Here is a 16944-nt window from a genome sequence, read left to right as displayed (position 1 = left end):
GAAACATGTTAATACTCTATAAATTCAAAAATTAAATTAACATAGGGGGACAGCAAATATATCAAATTCTATTTGTAGGTTGGTTTTATAGTTGTATGGGCAAAGCTATGACACTATTTCAGATGCATTACAGGATTGAGGAAATAAGGAAATGCACTAATGTTGTTGGGAGACAAGGTTTTACTATGGAAGAAGAGAAATACATGTGTAATGGAGAAAGGCAAGGAAGAACCCTGCAGGGATGGACTGAAATTGGAGTTATCAGTGTGAACTCATGATCTCTAAAACATGAATGTGCGTACACGTACACATATAGGTCTATGTGTGTGTACCTGAATGTACTTCCTAGCTCTGCCAACAAGGCCTAGAAGCAAAGACATCCTGATAGCAATGAGCACACCTAGCAACCAAGTCTTTACCTATGATTCCAAAAAGGAACAATGGCTCCTCAAACAAATGGCTGATTCCAGGGCTGGAGTATGGAAGGTACAAGATGAGTCTAGAATATCTTCTTATGCCAGAAAATAAAGAAATATTCAAAAAACAACGAGGGCCTGTCACACAGGAGTCAGCTTGAAGGACAATTTGAACACCAAAATAATTAAGGTCAGTAATGAATTACAAACCAATAGGGGAAAACCTAGAAATCCATGAGATCATACTAATAACAAATAGATAACAAATAAAGAAATAGGGCAGAAAGGAGAGTCCTTAACTGCAGTAGAATGCCAAGAGCCAACTAGTAAATGTGGAGCACATTCTGGAGTTGAAACAAATCATTTTACAACCATCACAGTAAAGATTGGTGCAGCAAGAATCATGAATTGTTGATAAATCTAGGAGGGAAATTATGAAGAGCATAGGATATTTGTATGGTCTTAAAATGTCTCCCCACAGAAAGTTTATTAGTAGCACAGGAAAAAAATCATAACTACACAGTGAGAAATGAGACAATACATTACCAATAAGGGGCAGTTGGTCATTGTGTGGCTCTAGATGTGGTACCCTGGGCAGGATACAATATCACTTATGAAGTCTTTTGGATGGGAATGCATAACCCAACTTTAATCATGAGAAAACATCAGACAAACCTCAAATGAGCACTCTATTTCTAGACAAGTGGGAAGGGGCTTATATTTCTCAAAAATGTCAATACCATAAAAGACAAAGAAAGGCTGAGGAACTATTCCAGATTAAAAGAGACTAAAAGTACATGACAACTAAATACAATTCATGATCATGTACCAGCTCTTATGTTAGAAGATAAAATTTGATTTGAAGGACATTACTGGGTCAAGTGACAAAACTGGAATGTGGACAACAGATTAAATAAAATATGGTATCAATGTTAAATTTACTGCAGTTGATAAATACTGTGGTTATGTAAGGGAATATCCACATTAGGAGATACATATTGAAATATTTAGGAGTAAAGGGCTATCATGCCTACAATTCACTCTCAAAAATAGTCCCAGTAATATGGACCCGGCCCAGTGTCATAGCAGTTAAGTCTGCGTGCTCCACTGTGGTGGCCTGGGGTTCACAGGTTCGGATCCTGGGCGTGGACCTATGTATCACTTGTCAAGCCATTCTGTGGTGGCGTCCCATATAAAGTAGAGGAAGATGGGCACGGATGTTAGCCCAGGGCCAATCTTCCTCAGCAAAAAGAGGAAGATTGGCAACAGATGTTAGCTCAGGGCTAATCTTCCTCACACACCAAAAATAGTCCCAATAATAATAATAACAACATGGCGGGTTAGGGGGGAGAGGAAGGGACAGGGAGAGGGAAAGAGAGAAGACATGCATGAATGATTAAGAAAATGAAGTAAAATGTTAACAATAGGATCATTTGCATAAAAGGTATATGAATATTGTTTGTACTATTTTTGCAACTTTTCTCTAAGTTTAATATTATTTCCAAAATTAAAAAAAAAACCCACTACGATACAAGCTAGAAAGTGCTGTGGCAAAGTGCAAAAGTTGAGATGAGGGAGATGAGCTGCTGGAGGGTGGTGTGAAAAGCTTTCTTAGAGAATGCAGCATTTTCACTGGGCACAAGAGAGTTGGAAAACAAATCAAACATCATATTCTTTACCCTCGGATATGTGAGAGAAGGTGACTGTAGTGACTATACAATGACTATCAGCTCTCCTTGGCTAGGAAGTAATGTGTGCCTGCTGCTAACTGGTCCTGAAATGGTTCTCAAGATTGAGAGAAGACGACGAGGCAGCAAGCAGACCAAGACGCAGTGAACAGTGTCCCATGAGCTGGCCCTGGCATACATGCTATGTGGGTACTGCTCTGGAAACAGACCCTCCCTATCCTCTCTCAGCTTTGATTAAAGATCCTCCATGTTCCACATGTGTGAAGATAGCTCTGGCATCACCACCAAAGACCAAGGCCATGGGACTCTCTCATTCCTACATGCTAAATGGTCATTATCTGAGTCGTTGGGCTCTGGGAAATGGTAACCTCCAGCTTCCTAACGGCAGGGGCCACATCCCATTATCTCTGAATCACTCAGAGCCATGAGAACAGTGAGACCTCAATAAAGGCTAGCCCATTGGTATCATGAAGGGTGGTGAGCACTGCCAACTTTAACTGACCAACACTGTGGTCTAATTTAAGCTTTCAGACAAGCAAAACATTCCAAGTAAGGATGGCAGATGTGTTGTGGGGGGCAGATGTGAATTCAGCATGCTAACCTGCAAGAGCAGGAGGCAGACAGAAGGTGCAGAACTTAGAATATACCCTCAACTTTGGTGATATCCTTCCCAGGAATTTACAATCTTACGTTCTTTTTTTTTTCGGTGAGGAAGATCGGCCCTGAACTAACATCTGTTGCCAATCTTCCTCTTTTTGCTGAGGAAGATTTTCACTGAGCTAACAACTGTGCCAATCTTTCTCTATTTTGTATGTGGGATGCCACCACAGCATAGCTTGATGAGCAGTGCATAGGTCCGGGCCCGGGATCCAAACCTGCAAACCCCGGACTGGCGAAGCGGAGCAGGCAAACTTAACCACTACAACACCAGGCAGGCCCCCAATCTTACATTCTTTATTCACTAAATCCAAACAAGTAAAAAAACAAAAATCACCAAGAAGTAATGACTTACCCTGGCAAGTTTCTCTGGTTTGGAGGAGACATTTAGCTGGGAAACTAGCTCTGTTATCTCTTTGGTAAAGTCTTCATCTCCTAAAAAAAAAACAAGTTCCCTGTAAAACACTGCAGAAAGACTGGTGAGGATCATGAGGAGGAGGAGTGGGGAGAAGGAAAAGGAGAGGGACAGTAGTAGCAGCAACAGTAGTAATAACAGCAGCAGCAATTTATACGAGCATGGTGCTTTAGTGCTTACAGAAGCCTTTTATGTATATTAGATCAATGAATTCTTTCAATGGGCTTATAAAAAGAGTGTCATTATCCCACTTTTGAGATGAAGAAACTAGGGCTTGAAGAGGTTTATTTATTTCCCCAAAATCTCATAGCAAATTAGGAGTCAAACCTTGGCCTTCCCACCCCCAGTCCAAATCCTGTGTTCTTTGTATTACATCCCAGAAGTATGAATGGAGAACTGGTGAAGGCAGAGTACTAAGCAGCTACTATGCATGTGCTTCCAAGGAGGTGGAATTTAAATTGGGACATAAAAAACGAGTACAAGTCAGGAGAATGGGAAGAATTTCAGGCAGAGAAAACAAGCACAAAGATCCAGAGGTGAAAAAAAGCATGGCAAGAAGTTTAATACAGTTGGGAGTGTCTTAAGGTAAGGGGGAGAAGAGGGGTAGAATAAAGCTAGCAGGGTAAGTAGGATCCAGGTAATAAAGGGCCTTACAAACCATGGGGAAGAATTCAAACTTTTTATTAAGGGAATGAGGTGCCATGGAATGACTGTAAATAGAGAGAGATATGTCCAATTAAAATTTCAGAAAGATTACTCTGGCTCCTGGGTGGGGGATGGATTAAAAGGGGAATAAGAAATGGGGCAGGAAGGCTGAGGCAATAATTCAGGATCCAGGCAAGAAATAATGGTGGATAAGAAGAAAAGAAGAGAAAAAGGGATTCCAGAATGTTGGAAGGATGGTGAGGAAGCTGTGGGAATGGTGACAGATGACAGGGAACACAGAATACATACCTATACTTGAGAAATACACAAGCAAACAGTCGGGTCAAGATCAAAAAGCAATCAACACATCCAAACAAATGGCAGGAAATGCTCTTTTCCTCTCTACTCATCTAAATCCTATTCAATCTCCCCTTTGAAGCCCTGTGGAGGCTTCTCTGCACCACAGAACGCAGAGAGAACTCTTGTACACAGAAATCTTTTAGCACTTACAAACTATATGAGTATTTCTTAGTCACCACGTCATGGTTTACCAGGGCAAATTATTACCGCTTCATACCTGCTTTCTCTCCAAAATACTTAAGAAAACAATTCTATCTTGGTTCTTCTCTCTCCATCTGCTATCCTTTTGTCCTTCTCTCTTCATATTCAAGGCAGAGAATTCAAATGGTTTAGTGATCGCAGGTATAATATGGTTTGGGAAAAGCTTATCTCACTAAATGATACAACTGTGACCTATATAACTCATCTAAACAACTCCTAATCATATCTTACTGCCTAAAAATCTAAAATCTGACTCTTAGGTAGGCATTTTGTTTTCCTGACTGAGTTTTAAATTATTTGGATGCAAAGGATAAATCCATACTGGAATGCACACACCCCAAGGGGTTCACAAAATAATCCAAGAGAACACAGGGGAAAAATATGAAACTTTTATTTATAGACATTTACCTCATTCTTTAAAAAAATTCTATTTTAGGGTATACTTTAGAATGTAAACAATATATTATTATAGTAGTACATATGTATAATTTACGAACATTCAAATATACATATGGTAGGTCTAAGTGCTCAAAAAACTTTCACAGCTAAGGGTTGTTCAAAAATGCTTAGAGATCCCTGTGATGTACTCCCCACAGACCTGAGCATAAAAAGTAGTCGTGGCATTAGAATAAAAGCATGTAAGAATGGAAAGGAGGCAGGGCTAGTGCTTTGGGGAAACTCAGGAGAGAGGCTGGCGTCTCCCCAAGCAGGAAGTCTCCTTCGGAAGTGAAGGGATCAGGTGCATAAGACAGAGGAGCAAGGGTTTAAGACTGCTGATAGAAAATGAAAATGACCAACATCACAAGAACCAGGTTCTGTGGATTTCTCTCCCCTCTGCTACCACCACTTTTTTTAACAACTTCACTGAGATATAATTAAATACCAATGCCAGTGTTGCATTCTCAACCAAAATCACCAGGGAGGGCTGCTGGGAAGCTGCGCATGCAGCACTCCAGTGCAGAGTCCTAATCTCTGGCAAACAGGTAGCGGAGAAAAATATCGTAGACACAAATCCATCTGTTTAGAAAATCCCTTCGAGTCCTCTGAATGGTATTTAAAGATCAGGATTTCTGATTACTATGCAAAGCCAGATGGTGACTAAATTGAAAAAATACTGTTAATGGCACTGTGTACAAATAACTTAAATTAAGTTTATAAATAACCGGGGATTGTCACACCAGGGCTTGGTTAGGAAGAATGGAGCAACTTAAGCAAATCAAAATTAATCTATGAGTTTCCTGCTAAGAGAGACTTTTTTTTTTTTTTTTTTTTTTAAAGATTTTATTTATTTATTTTTTCCCCCAAAGCCCCAGCGGATAGTTGTATGTCATAGCTGCACATCCTTCCAGTCGCTGCATGTGGGACACGGCCCCAGCATGGCCAGAGAAGCGGCGCGTCGGTGCGCGCCCGGGATCCGAACCCGGGCCGCCAGCAGCGGAGCGCGCGCACTTAACCGCCAAGCCACCAGGCCGGCCCTAAGAGAGACTTTTAAAATGCAGACCTTTATCTATTTACTTATGCCATCCTAATAATGCAAATAATAGCTACCATTTGTTGAGTGCTTACTAGGTGCCACACATTAAATATAATATTTCATTTAGTCCTTATAACAACCTGAGAGGAATTAGCATCCTCTTCTTACAGTTGAGGAAACAAAAGCTCAGTATTAAGTAACTTTCCAGAGTCGCATGGCTTAGTAAATAGCAGATCTTGATACTGAACCCAGGTCTAACTCCAAAACCCATCCTTCTATCCACCATGCTATACTGCCTTCTCAATACCTCAAGACAGCTTTAAGAACTTATATTCAAGAACCATTTCATAACAGGACTCTTTATTTAAATTAAGATGTCATTTAGCAAGATGTTATATAACAGGCAGTTTGACTTCTTAGAACACAGTGCAAAACACAAATGGAAACAAAAAAGAACAAGTCTCTCTTGCACAGAATCTATACATTCAACTTTACGTCCTTCTCTCACAAGAAAGACTCTTACTCAGAGCGCTCTGCTTTTAATACATAACTTGAATATGACTAGTTATCTGGTTTTCCACCACAGCAGATGAGAAACAGAAAATGAGATTTGGGGATACCAGAAACAAGCTGAATGACAGTGAAGAGAACCCAGAAATGGGGAGATAAATGCACAGAAGGAAATAAAGATGCACAATTCTAAAAAGCAATTACAGACATTGTTAAAAGTATAGTGGTCTGGTATAATTTAACCTAACAGTTCTCAAATATTTTGGTCTCAAAACCCCTTTACACTCTTAAAATGTTTTGAGAATCCCGAAGAGTCTTTTTTAATGTAAGCTATATATCTATCAACATTTTTCATATTAAAAATTAAAACTGAAATGTTTGAAGTATTTATTAATTCATCAAAAATAACAATAAACCTACTACTTGTTAAAATAACATACTTTTTAAGAAAAATGACTATATTTTCCAAAAAAGAAAAATGTTAGTGAGCCAAGTGCCACTGTTTTATATCTTGGCAAATCTCTTTAACGTCCAGCTTAAAGATAGCTAGATTCTTTTACCTGTTTTTACACTCAGTCTGTTGTGACATGTTGTTTTGTTTAAGTACATGAAGAAATTCCAAGCTCATAAAAATATGTAGTTGGAAAGGGGAGAAGTATTTTAAAAGCCTTTTCAGATAATTGTGGATATTCTTTAACAGCACACCAAACTCAACAAACGGTTATTTTTTAACGGTTAGTTGCAATTTGGAACCTGAAACCGTATCATGAAATTTTGAACTTGGTTACATTAAATTAAAATACGTTAGTCTATCTTTTGCCTAGGCATGATTTTGTAATGTCACACATTAGTTACTTGAAAAATACTGGTTCTCTGAGTTATGCACATCTTCCAAATGCTGACACACTTCATTATAAAATTCCCAAAAAGATCAAATTTGTTACTATCACCACCGATTTCATCAGAAAAATCTGTAAGCACTGGGAAGCTGTCAAGCTCACCACAGTATTTACAAAATTCTAACTTTTCCTTAGTTTGAATTTTATTAGTACAAATACTATTAGCTGCTTTCCTTGAAGCAAAGGCTCACTTCATTCATTTTCAGGAAATATTACCAAATATCCTACTCTGAATAGTCTGTGTGACTGCAACCTTTTAAAATAAAAATGGTTCCATAAAAAAACAGGTAGTTCAGCTTACAAATCTAACAATACAAGTGCTTTTCCTTGAGACAACTTCAGTATGCATCACACAGACTATGAAAAGAAGTGTACTCAAGGGTCAAGACTTAATAAAATTAATAATTGTTACTGCTTCATCAGGACAAGGTTAAACGAAATTGGCACTTTTTTTTTTTTACTGTGAATGTGTGGCAGTGAAAATATAATATTAGTACAGTTTGGTGCCACTATCTTGATTCATGCTAAGGCACCAGTAATTTCCCACCACTGCTTCTGCACCAGTAGTACAAATGTCAAAACAATAAAAAAGAAAAATTTTTTAAGCAAATCATCTTGGTACTATTAAGCAAAGAGCTTTGACTCAGGAGCTCCCTGAAGAGGTCTTAGAGACTCAAAGATCTGCAGACCACACTTTTTAAACCACTGATGTAATCTACCACATGGACGACTGGCCCTATATGTCTTGACAGTTCCTGAGGAAATTTTTCTATTCACTTTTTTTTTTTTAAGTTTTATTTATTTATTTATTTTTCCCCCAAAGCCCCAGTTGATAGTTGTATGTCATAGCTGCACATCCTCCTAGTTGCTGCATGTGGGATACGGCCTCAGCATGGCTGGAGAAGCGGTGCGTCGGTGCGCGCCCGGGATCCGAACCCAGGCCACCAGCAGTGGAGCGCACGCACCCAACCGCTAAGCCACAGAGCCGGCCTTCTATTCACTTTTTATGTTTATAATTGATTGTTTCATCAGAAAAGGCAAAACTGTAATCATCAGATTCTACTAAAAAAAGAAGCCAGTTAGTTTGTAACACATAGTAGAAATATTTCCAGGTAAAATGTTAAAATGAAACAACTCTTAAAGCTTAAAATTCAACTGCCCAGAAATTATGCTTTATGTCAACCACCTCATTTCCTGATTGCTCTGCAGAAATTAGTAGCTACTACACTTAACATTTTCTGAGGGACAAAGATATTAAAATATGGCATAAGAAAACTTTTGAAAATGAAAAAGATAAACTATCACCCACATTTTGGATAACTGCCACCCTGCAGGCCTCAATTCAAGATGAGGTCAGGGGTCACAGGAGTCAGAGAGGCATGGGAGTAGTATCTAGGGATACAAAAGCTCATAGGGATGACCAGCCAGACTGAAGCAGGAATCTGACAAAGGCAGCTCTCTAACTGAAAAAGCAGACAGAGATGTGAGTTGCAAGATTAGACTTGGAGAAGCACAAAGAGTTGGGGGGAGGGAGGATGGAGAAGAAACACACATAAGGCGAAATACATCAATGCCTAGTCAGGGGAAAGACCGCAGAGAATTCTGCAGAAAAACCCTCAATAAAAAAAGTAAAATCAAGCCAGTGTAATTGGAGAGAAAATAATTTATTTCAAGGGCAAGACACTGCATATAAACACACTACACCCCCCCCTCTCACATACTGGATTTTTATATTACCTTTTTTTTCTTCTTCCTCTTCCTCACAGAATTCTGCTAGGGAAAATGCTTCTTTGAGCTGCTCCAATTCAAGTTTTAGAGTCTCTAATTCTTCTCCACTTAGAGAATTAAGGACAGATTTCACCTGAATGGATATAAAGAAAAAGAATAACATTCACAAATGGAGAAGAGGCTACAGATCAAATTAAAATCAAAATTATGAGCTCACCAGCCAACACAAGCTATTCCTTAAGAACCAACACAAGAGGCTGGTCATTACAGAAAGGCAGGGAGAATTTGTACTTCCAAAAATAATACAAGCCAGAAATGTCTGGAAATTATTAGTGCTTAACAAATCTTAGAAATTAGGGGGAAATGAAATAGTCTTGAATGAATTTAAAGCTAACAGGTAACTGTATCCAAATTGGCAACTTAAGCCAAAGACACTGAAAAAAAGAAAGACCAAAGTGAAGGAAAAATAACAGATGAGCCATTAATACCTCTTTGTCAATCTGTCTTTTTTGTTTAATTAGAGAAATAAGACATGACTCATTCCATTTCTATCAATTAGTTCAAACATTAGTTTTTTGTTTATTTTGGTATAGTATTTTCAAATAGTCTCAAGTCTCCATCTGAAATACATGTCATCTTCCAACTGTACAAAAAGAAAAGAAACTATGCAACATTCCTATGCTTGGAGACTATTCCAGTTGAAATTTCTGGTTTGGAATTACCTTTATTTCACTTTCTCGGGAAAGCATCTCTAGAGCTTCTAGATGTGAAAGGCCTTGAAATTCATCAAAGAGTAGCCCATAATGAGCTTTCTTGTCCGTTTCCACAGTAACCTCATTGGAGGTCCATAGCTCTTCTTTCTCCTTCGCCTCTCTTAAAACCTGAAAAAGAGATGGAGACATTACAATGCAGCAAGTAATGAGACCTCAAGAGCGAGTTTTGAGAGGTGAAGGAAGCAAAGCTGAGATGGGTAAGAGTACTGAGCACTGTCCTTTCATTCCTGGCATTGTGATTCAAGCCTGATAGGCTCAGGGGCTGTGGGGGAAAAAAATGATCACACATAATATGATCCTAGACAGGGTAAATAACACCCAAGGAAGCAAGTCTTTCTCCAAAAGCAGTTTAAACATTACTCTAATAAACAACTCTGGAAGGGCTTGGCATCCTGTACTTCATTGCCAAGAGGCTTCTGCAAAAAGGAAAGAGGAGGAAAAAAAGAACTGGGACATTTTTCTAAGCATTAGAGCTCTCACTGTCTACCTCCCACAAAAGCCTTAATAAATAAATCATTGAAAATTCTTCAAAAGGAAATATTAACAAGGTCTCAAGTTACCATAGGCAAAAATACAGACCAAAACAGAAACAGGAAGTAAACAGGTAAAACCAAACAGTACCTGAGACAGTGTAGAATTCCGGTTCATCAGACCCTTGGTTCTTTTAAATCCAGGATCCCCTTCTGCTATTACATCCATGGTCTTTTTCCCAATGAATTCTAAGGCATCCAAACCTCCACTGATAACACTCTTTCCCTAGGAAACACACGCAACCTCGTTATAATAATATTGAAAAAAAAACACCTGCATGTTTTGAATATATAAAGTAGTGGCTAACAATACGAAGCACTGGCAAGAATATGGAGCAACTGAAACAATCATACACTGCTTGTGAGAATGTAAAGAGGTATAACCACTTTAGAAAACTCTATCTGCTACAGCTGAATATATGAATATCCTATGATCCAGCAACTCTACACATGGTCACATACTCAACAGAAATGTGTACAGAAATTCATCAAAAGACATGTACAAGAAGGCTCATAATAGCACTATTTGTAAAAGCTAAAAACTGGAAACTACCCCAATACTCATCAACTGTGGCATAAATAAATGTGACAAAGTCACACAATGGAATACAGCAAAGAAACTGGAATACAGTATGCAAATTACACCATGGATAAATCATACAAACATAATGTTGAGTGAAAGAAGCTAGAAACAAAAAACTATATACGGTATGATTCCATTCATATAAAGTCTAAAAGTCAGCAAAATTAATCTATGATGGTAGAAGTCAAGATTGTGGTTATCTTGGTGGGCAAGAGAGGGAGGCACAGATAACTGGGAGAGGGCAAAGAGGAGACATGTGATGTACCATAATGTTGTTTCTTAGTCTAAACGTTTTCACATTGTGAAAATTCAAACTGTGAACACTTGTGATTTCACTTTTCTGTGTATATGTTATACTTCAATAACAAGTCAAAATTAAAAAGTACTAGCTATCTATTTTCATATAGGCAAGATATTAAGCTTCCTATATAATCTTTTTAAAAATGTTTCTAATCATCTATAGTTTTATAAGTATTTATCATAAATATCACAACTCCCCCTTGCCTAAAAGATACAATTATGAGAAAAATATTTTTGTGAAGCAGAGTTTTCTAGGGCCACCAAACCAAAAATTCCTAGTCCATAAAATATTACGTACATTGCCTCTCTGTTACTCTTCATTCCCTACTCCCTCCTTTACTTCTTTAAAGTCAAGTAGCTCTCCCTCCACCCCTAAGATTAAAGTGAGTGATCTTCAGTGATTTGGACTCCCATAAAAGTAATCAGCCCCGACGGCTTTTCAAGGAAAAGAGTGAGAAAGAGACAAAAACCCATCATAACCACGGAAGGGAGGAGGCGACCTTGCACTTTTTACTCACTGTGCTCTGAACAGCAGTAGAGATGGTGGAGAATACACCAAAGGGCCCAGTCATTGGGGAGGAAGTTTCATTCTCTTTGGCATTTGTCTCTCCTACAGGAGGGAGAGTAAGTGTAAATATGAAGGGATGGTCCATAAATAGATTTGCTTTATTAGCAGCTATGTGAATTTTTAAAAATTAGACCCTGCTTCCCACACACAAGGCCTTAGCCCTTTTTGTTTTATTACTTTAAACTATTTGCCTATTTTAAAATGAAAGCTTAGATAGCTTTTTTTCATTTTCATTTCAAAAATAAAATCCAGTCTTTTAAACAAACTACTAATATACATAACAACAGATACATACTGTACGATTCCATTTATATAATCTTCTGGACAAGACAGAACTATAGAGTCAGAAAACAGATCAGTGGTTGCCAAGAGCTGAGAGTAGGTGGAGGGAAGTGACTACAAAGGGGTATGAGGGTACTTTTTTGGGGTAATGAAAATATTCTAATATCTTGATTGTCTATACAGATACAGGAAATATTCTACATCTGTATCATCACAATAGACTGTGATTATACAGTGTCAAAAGGCATGTATGTTTGTCAAAACATGTAAAACTGTCCCCCTAAAAAGAGTCAACTTTACTGTATATAAATAACTCAATAAACCTGACTTTTAAAAATCTAGCCTATTTAACTTTTATCCTAGAAAATTATGCTTATTCACAGGAATCACACATGCATTATAAAGACGGGTATGTTTCATTAAGAAAAAAATCTGTTCCATTTTATTAACTTTGAAATCTCACAGGAGATCAACAAATAATCTATTATAAGGAGGACTACTGCTTCCAGCTACGATGGATTAACTGGTATCAGACTTGCCCTTCTACCATAGTATCTAGAAAATTGGATAAAATATAAGAAACAACTTTCTTCAGACATTGGACAACAAACAGTATAGGACTATGGTCCAGGAGAAAAGAGAAACAAATGAAGGAAACTCTATGATTGGTTTGGCTTTCCAGACCACATCACAGAGAGTGAAAACCCAAGCAGAGCATGGCAGTTTCACTGAGTGGAAGAGACAGAGACTAGAGTCCAGGAAAGCTGAAGCACCTGGAATGTGCAGGTCAGAGTACTGGAGAGGAGGGAGCTATAGAGGTAAAGACTTCCAGGAACCTACATAGCAATGCCCTTGAGTTTTTGGCTGAACACAAAGCTGTTCATGCTTTGGGAGACTTCACAATTAAGAGACTTCTGAGCAAAGAACTACCATGGAGCTGTAAACTAAACAATGCCCAAAGCTCCTGCTAGGCTGAGAGACATCTAACTTCCAACCAATCAAGTAGAGAGACCTAGTTAAACACCTGAGAATTAGGTAGAGACCTCAGAAGAGCCAGAGGCTTTAACAGTAGGGCTAAACTAGCACTTAAGAGTAAAGGCTACTCCAGATTCACCTTAAAGAAGCTTAAAAACAAGCCTTAAAAGGATCAATCTAAGCTACAAATACTATCTTAACTGCTTGCCAAACAAAACTCACACCTTTTAAAAGAAGACAACAAAATCCACTCAACAATGTAATATTCCTAACATCCAGCATCCAAACAAAGAAATGAAAAACATGATCTATAACAAAGAAAAAAAATTGGTCAACAGAAAGAGACTCAAACGACAGAGATGATAGAATTAGCAGACAAGGACACTAAAATATGTACATCAAGAGGTGAGAAAAAGAAACAATGGAATTCCTAGAGCTGAAAAATTTCACATCTGAAATAAAAAGTCATTGAATGGACTTAACAGTATTAGACAAAGCAGAAGAAACGATCGTGAACTTGAAGACACAACAATAAAAACTATCCAAACTGAAGCACAGAGAAAAAAGGCTTAAAAAAAGTTAACCAAACCTCAGTGACTGTGGGACAATACCAAACTATCTAAGACACACGTAACTGGAATCCCAGGGAATAAAAGCAGAGGGCAGAAATATTACACTAAGAAACAATGGCCAAACAGTTTCCAAATTTGATTAAATCCTGAATCCACGAAGTCCAATGAATCTCCAGCAGAATAAACACAAAACTACATCATAATCAAAACTGCTGAAGAGCAGTGATCATGAGAAGTTGTAAAAGCAGCCAGAGAAAAGACACATTATACACAGGGAAACAATGACAAAAATCTGACTGACTTCCCAAGAGAAAGAATGAAAGCCAAAACACAATAGAATGGCAGTTTTAAAGTGATAAAAGGGAGAGAAAATCATCATTGTAGAAATCTACATCCAAAAAAAATCCTCAAAAATGAAAATAAAAACATTTTCAAACAAACAAAATATGAGAGAATTCACTGTCAGTAGACCTGCACTAACAAGAAATATTGAAGAAAATTCTTAAAGCTGAAGGAAAATGGTATCAATTGAAAACTTGGCTCTACACAAAAGAAGGGTGAGCATCAGAAATGGTAATTATGGGGCCAGACCCAGTGGCCTAGTGATTAAGTTCAGCATGCTTGGCTTCGGTGGCCCAGGTTCGGTTCCTGGGTACGGACCTACACCACTCGTCTGTCAGTGGCCATGCTGTGGTGGCGGCTCACATACAAAAAGAAGACTGACAGCGGATGTTAGCTCAGGGCAAATCTTCCTCAGCAAAAAAAAAAAGGAAATGGTAATTATGTGGATAAATATAAAAGACCTTCCGCCCTACTTTTTAATATTCATGGGGTAGAAATGGGAGAAAGGTCTTCCCTTTTCTCTCTTCAAACAATGTTGTTTAGAGACAGCCCTGATGGTCTAGTGGTTAGAATTTAGAGCTCACTACTTTGGCAGCCTGGGTTCACTTCCCAGTCACGGAACCACACCACCTGTCCATCAGTTGCCATGCTATGGTGGCAGCTCACATAGAACAGCTAGAACGACTTACAACTAGGATATACAACCATGCACTGGGTCCTTGGGGAGTAAACAAAAAAACAAAAATGTTGTTTAGAGAGTAATCTGGCAAACTGCATCCAAATTTTATCCATGAGTACCCTATAACTCAGCAATTCCATGTTCAGGGTTTTCTATTAAGAAATAATTGTAAAAAGACACAGGTATAACAATGTTAAGTGTAGCATTGTTCATGATGTTTTTTAAAAAGTGATTAATTATATATTTAAAATATACCTATATAAATGAAATTCCCTACAGCTATTAAAAATGATGATGCAGGCATATTACTGACGTAGAATATGATAGGTTTTAAACAAAGGTAGGTTATAAAAAAATAGAAAGTATGATTAGTTTTCTAAATATGCATGTTCATGTGAACAAAAAATCTGGAATGATATATACCAAAATGCTATTTCTAGATGAATTAGAAGATTTTGCACTTACTTGTTTATAGCTTTCTATTTTTTGACTAATTTTTCTTATAATCAGCATTATAATTTTCAAAATCAGAGGGAAAAAAAGCAATTTTTGCTCTGAGAAACGAAAGTCTCTATGACACACAACCCACCTTTCAGGCTCATCTTTCCCTCCATCCCTAAACAAATCCTGGGCTTCTCTCTTCCCCAAACACCCTCATACCTTTTTACTTTTTTTATTCATGCTGTTTATTCCCTTAACCTCAAAATCCCCGTTCCACAGCTTCTCCATCTGTCAAAACCATATCCCTTCTCAAGATCTAACTCAAATATCTTCCTTCATGAAAACATAAATTAATTGCTCAAAGTTCTGACAACCCTTTGCTTGAAACTCAACCACACATTGACTTCACCTGATTTGTGCTCTGGTTAGTTCTTTCAATGATGGATTCATCCATTAGATCCAAAACAGAGGACAGGTTCTATGTCTAACTCATTTCCAAGTTCTCGCAACACCAAGCACTGTGTTTTGCCCATGACACGCACACTTTCCTCTCACCTTATTTTTCTTCATTTCACTTTATCATTGAGGTATGGACCTTATGGAGTTTGTTTACTGATATCTCTCCATCACTTAGAATAGTGCCTGGTACTGAGTAGGCACTCAATAAACTTTTGTTAAATGAATTAATCTGCCGGATTGAGTTTAGAAAAATAATCTTCCTACAACAGTCTTCCTATCTTTGATGTATGAAGCCAGAGACAATGCTTAACTACACTAAGAAGGAAATGAGTATTTGATGCAAACACAAGCATAAAACATCCTTTATTCCTCACCCACTAATGCATTCATTTGGCTTTTTCCCCCAGTTTTACAAATGGTAAAGGACTGTGAGGTTCATAAGCATAAAAGAACAAAGATACAGCATGAAGGGTAAACTCTCAACAAATACTTCTGTGTAGTACCAGTCTGAATCTTACTCCACATTATTTATTTATTCTTATTCCCTCTATTACTTGTCTTTCCCATCATTATCTAGTAGATTCAAACACAGAGTTTGGATCAAACACTCCACTCCTGCCCCATCCCTAGAAGATAACTGAACAATTTCCATCAGTGGCCTCAGCTCACCTCAAAGTTCTGAAAAGACACATCCAGCTATAACATCCTTGGCAGAGGAATTAACCTCCCTCCTTAGAAACTTTAAAAGATGGAAGGACTTTATTATCATAAGGCTTTCCATTCTAATTTTGGAAAGTTCTCTTTATTAACTCTTATAACCCTTTAAAGACTCTTAATTATTATAATAATTATTATTATTATCTAAATTAATATCAAAGTCCACATAACTTTCAGAGTGGTACTAGTTCGCTTCTTATGAGCCACAAAGAATAAACCTAAGCCATCTTCTCCATGGTAGTCTTCAGAGATTACCAACATATTCTCCCCATCTCCCTTCCCCAGATTTCCAGATTCAATATTCATGATGCCTTCAACTTTTTCTTGTAAGACATTAATTCTAGATATTTCACTATCTAGTTCACTCTCTTCAGGATTCGCTCCAGTTTTTCAATGCCCTTCTTAAAACATGGCTTGGTGGTAGACGTCTTTTAGGCCTCGTCGAAGACACTGCTGTTTACCTATCCAAGGCCACTTCTAATCCCCTTTTCCCCGCCTCCTAAGCCCACCTTCTGATATGAAGGTTTATAACGCCCAACTCACTCTCCCAGTATCTCTTGCTGCTGCAGCATTAACATGAGACCTTGTTCTAGCCAACGGAATTTGAGAAATATGTTCGGGCTGGTGGGAAAAATTTTCCTCTCTTTAAAGGGAGAGGGATACATGAGGAGAAATGACACTTCCCATCTACTTAACTCCTGACTTTGAGCACAGCGGTATGAGAACACTA

At 38.0% G+C, this 16944-nt stretch overlaps 1 protein-coding gene across 1 annotated transcript in view; it reads right to left on the bottom strand.

Moving 5' to 3' along the window:
• The window catches only part of FAM114A2 (family with sequence similarity 114 member A2), a 36430-nt gene that overhangs the window by 13193 nt on the left and 6293 nt on the right, over nt 1-16944 (bottom strand). The window contains exons 5-9 of the mRNA XM_004428617.3: nt 11698-11789; nt 10388-10522; nt 9716-9874; nt 9003-9126; nt 3117-3196 (exon numbers count right to left, since the gene is read on the bottom strand). Coding sequence (XP_004428674.1) covers nt 3117-3196; nt 9003-9126; nt 9716-9874; nt 10388-10522; nt 11698-11789 — 590 coding nt within the window. The remainder of the gene's footprint in view (nt 1-3116; nt 3197-9002; nt 9127-9715; nt 9875-10387; nt 10523-11697; nt 11790-16944) is intronic.

Source organism: Ceratotherium simum, chromosome 4, assembly GCF_057802395.1.
Source record: "Ceratotherium simum simum isolate JZ-2026a chromosome 4, ASM5780239v1, whole genome shotgun sequence".
Classification (NCBI taxonomy): Eukaryota; Metazoa; Chordata; class Mammalia; order Perissodactyla; family Rhinocerotidae; genus Ceratotherium; species Ceratotherium simum.
Note: the sequence above shows the minus strand (reverse complement) of the source record. Positions and strands in the feature narration are given on the sequence as shown.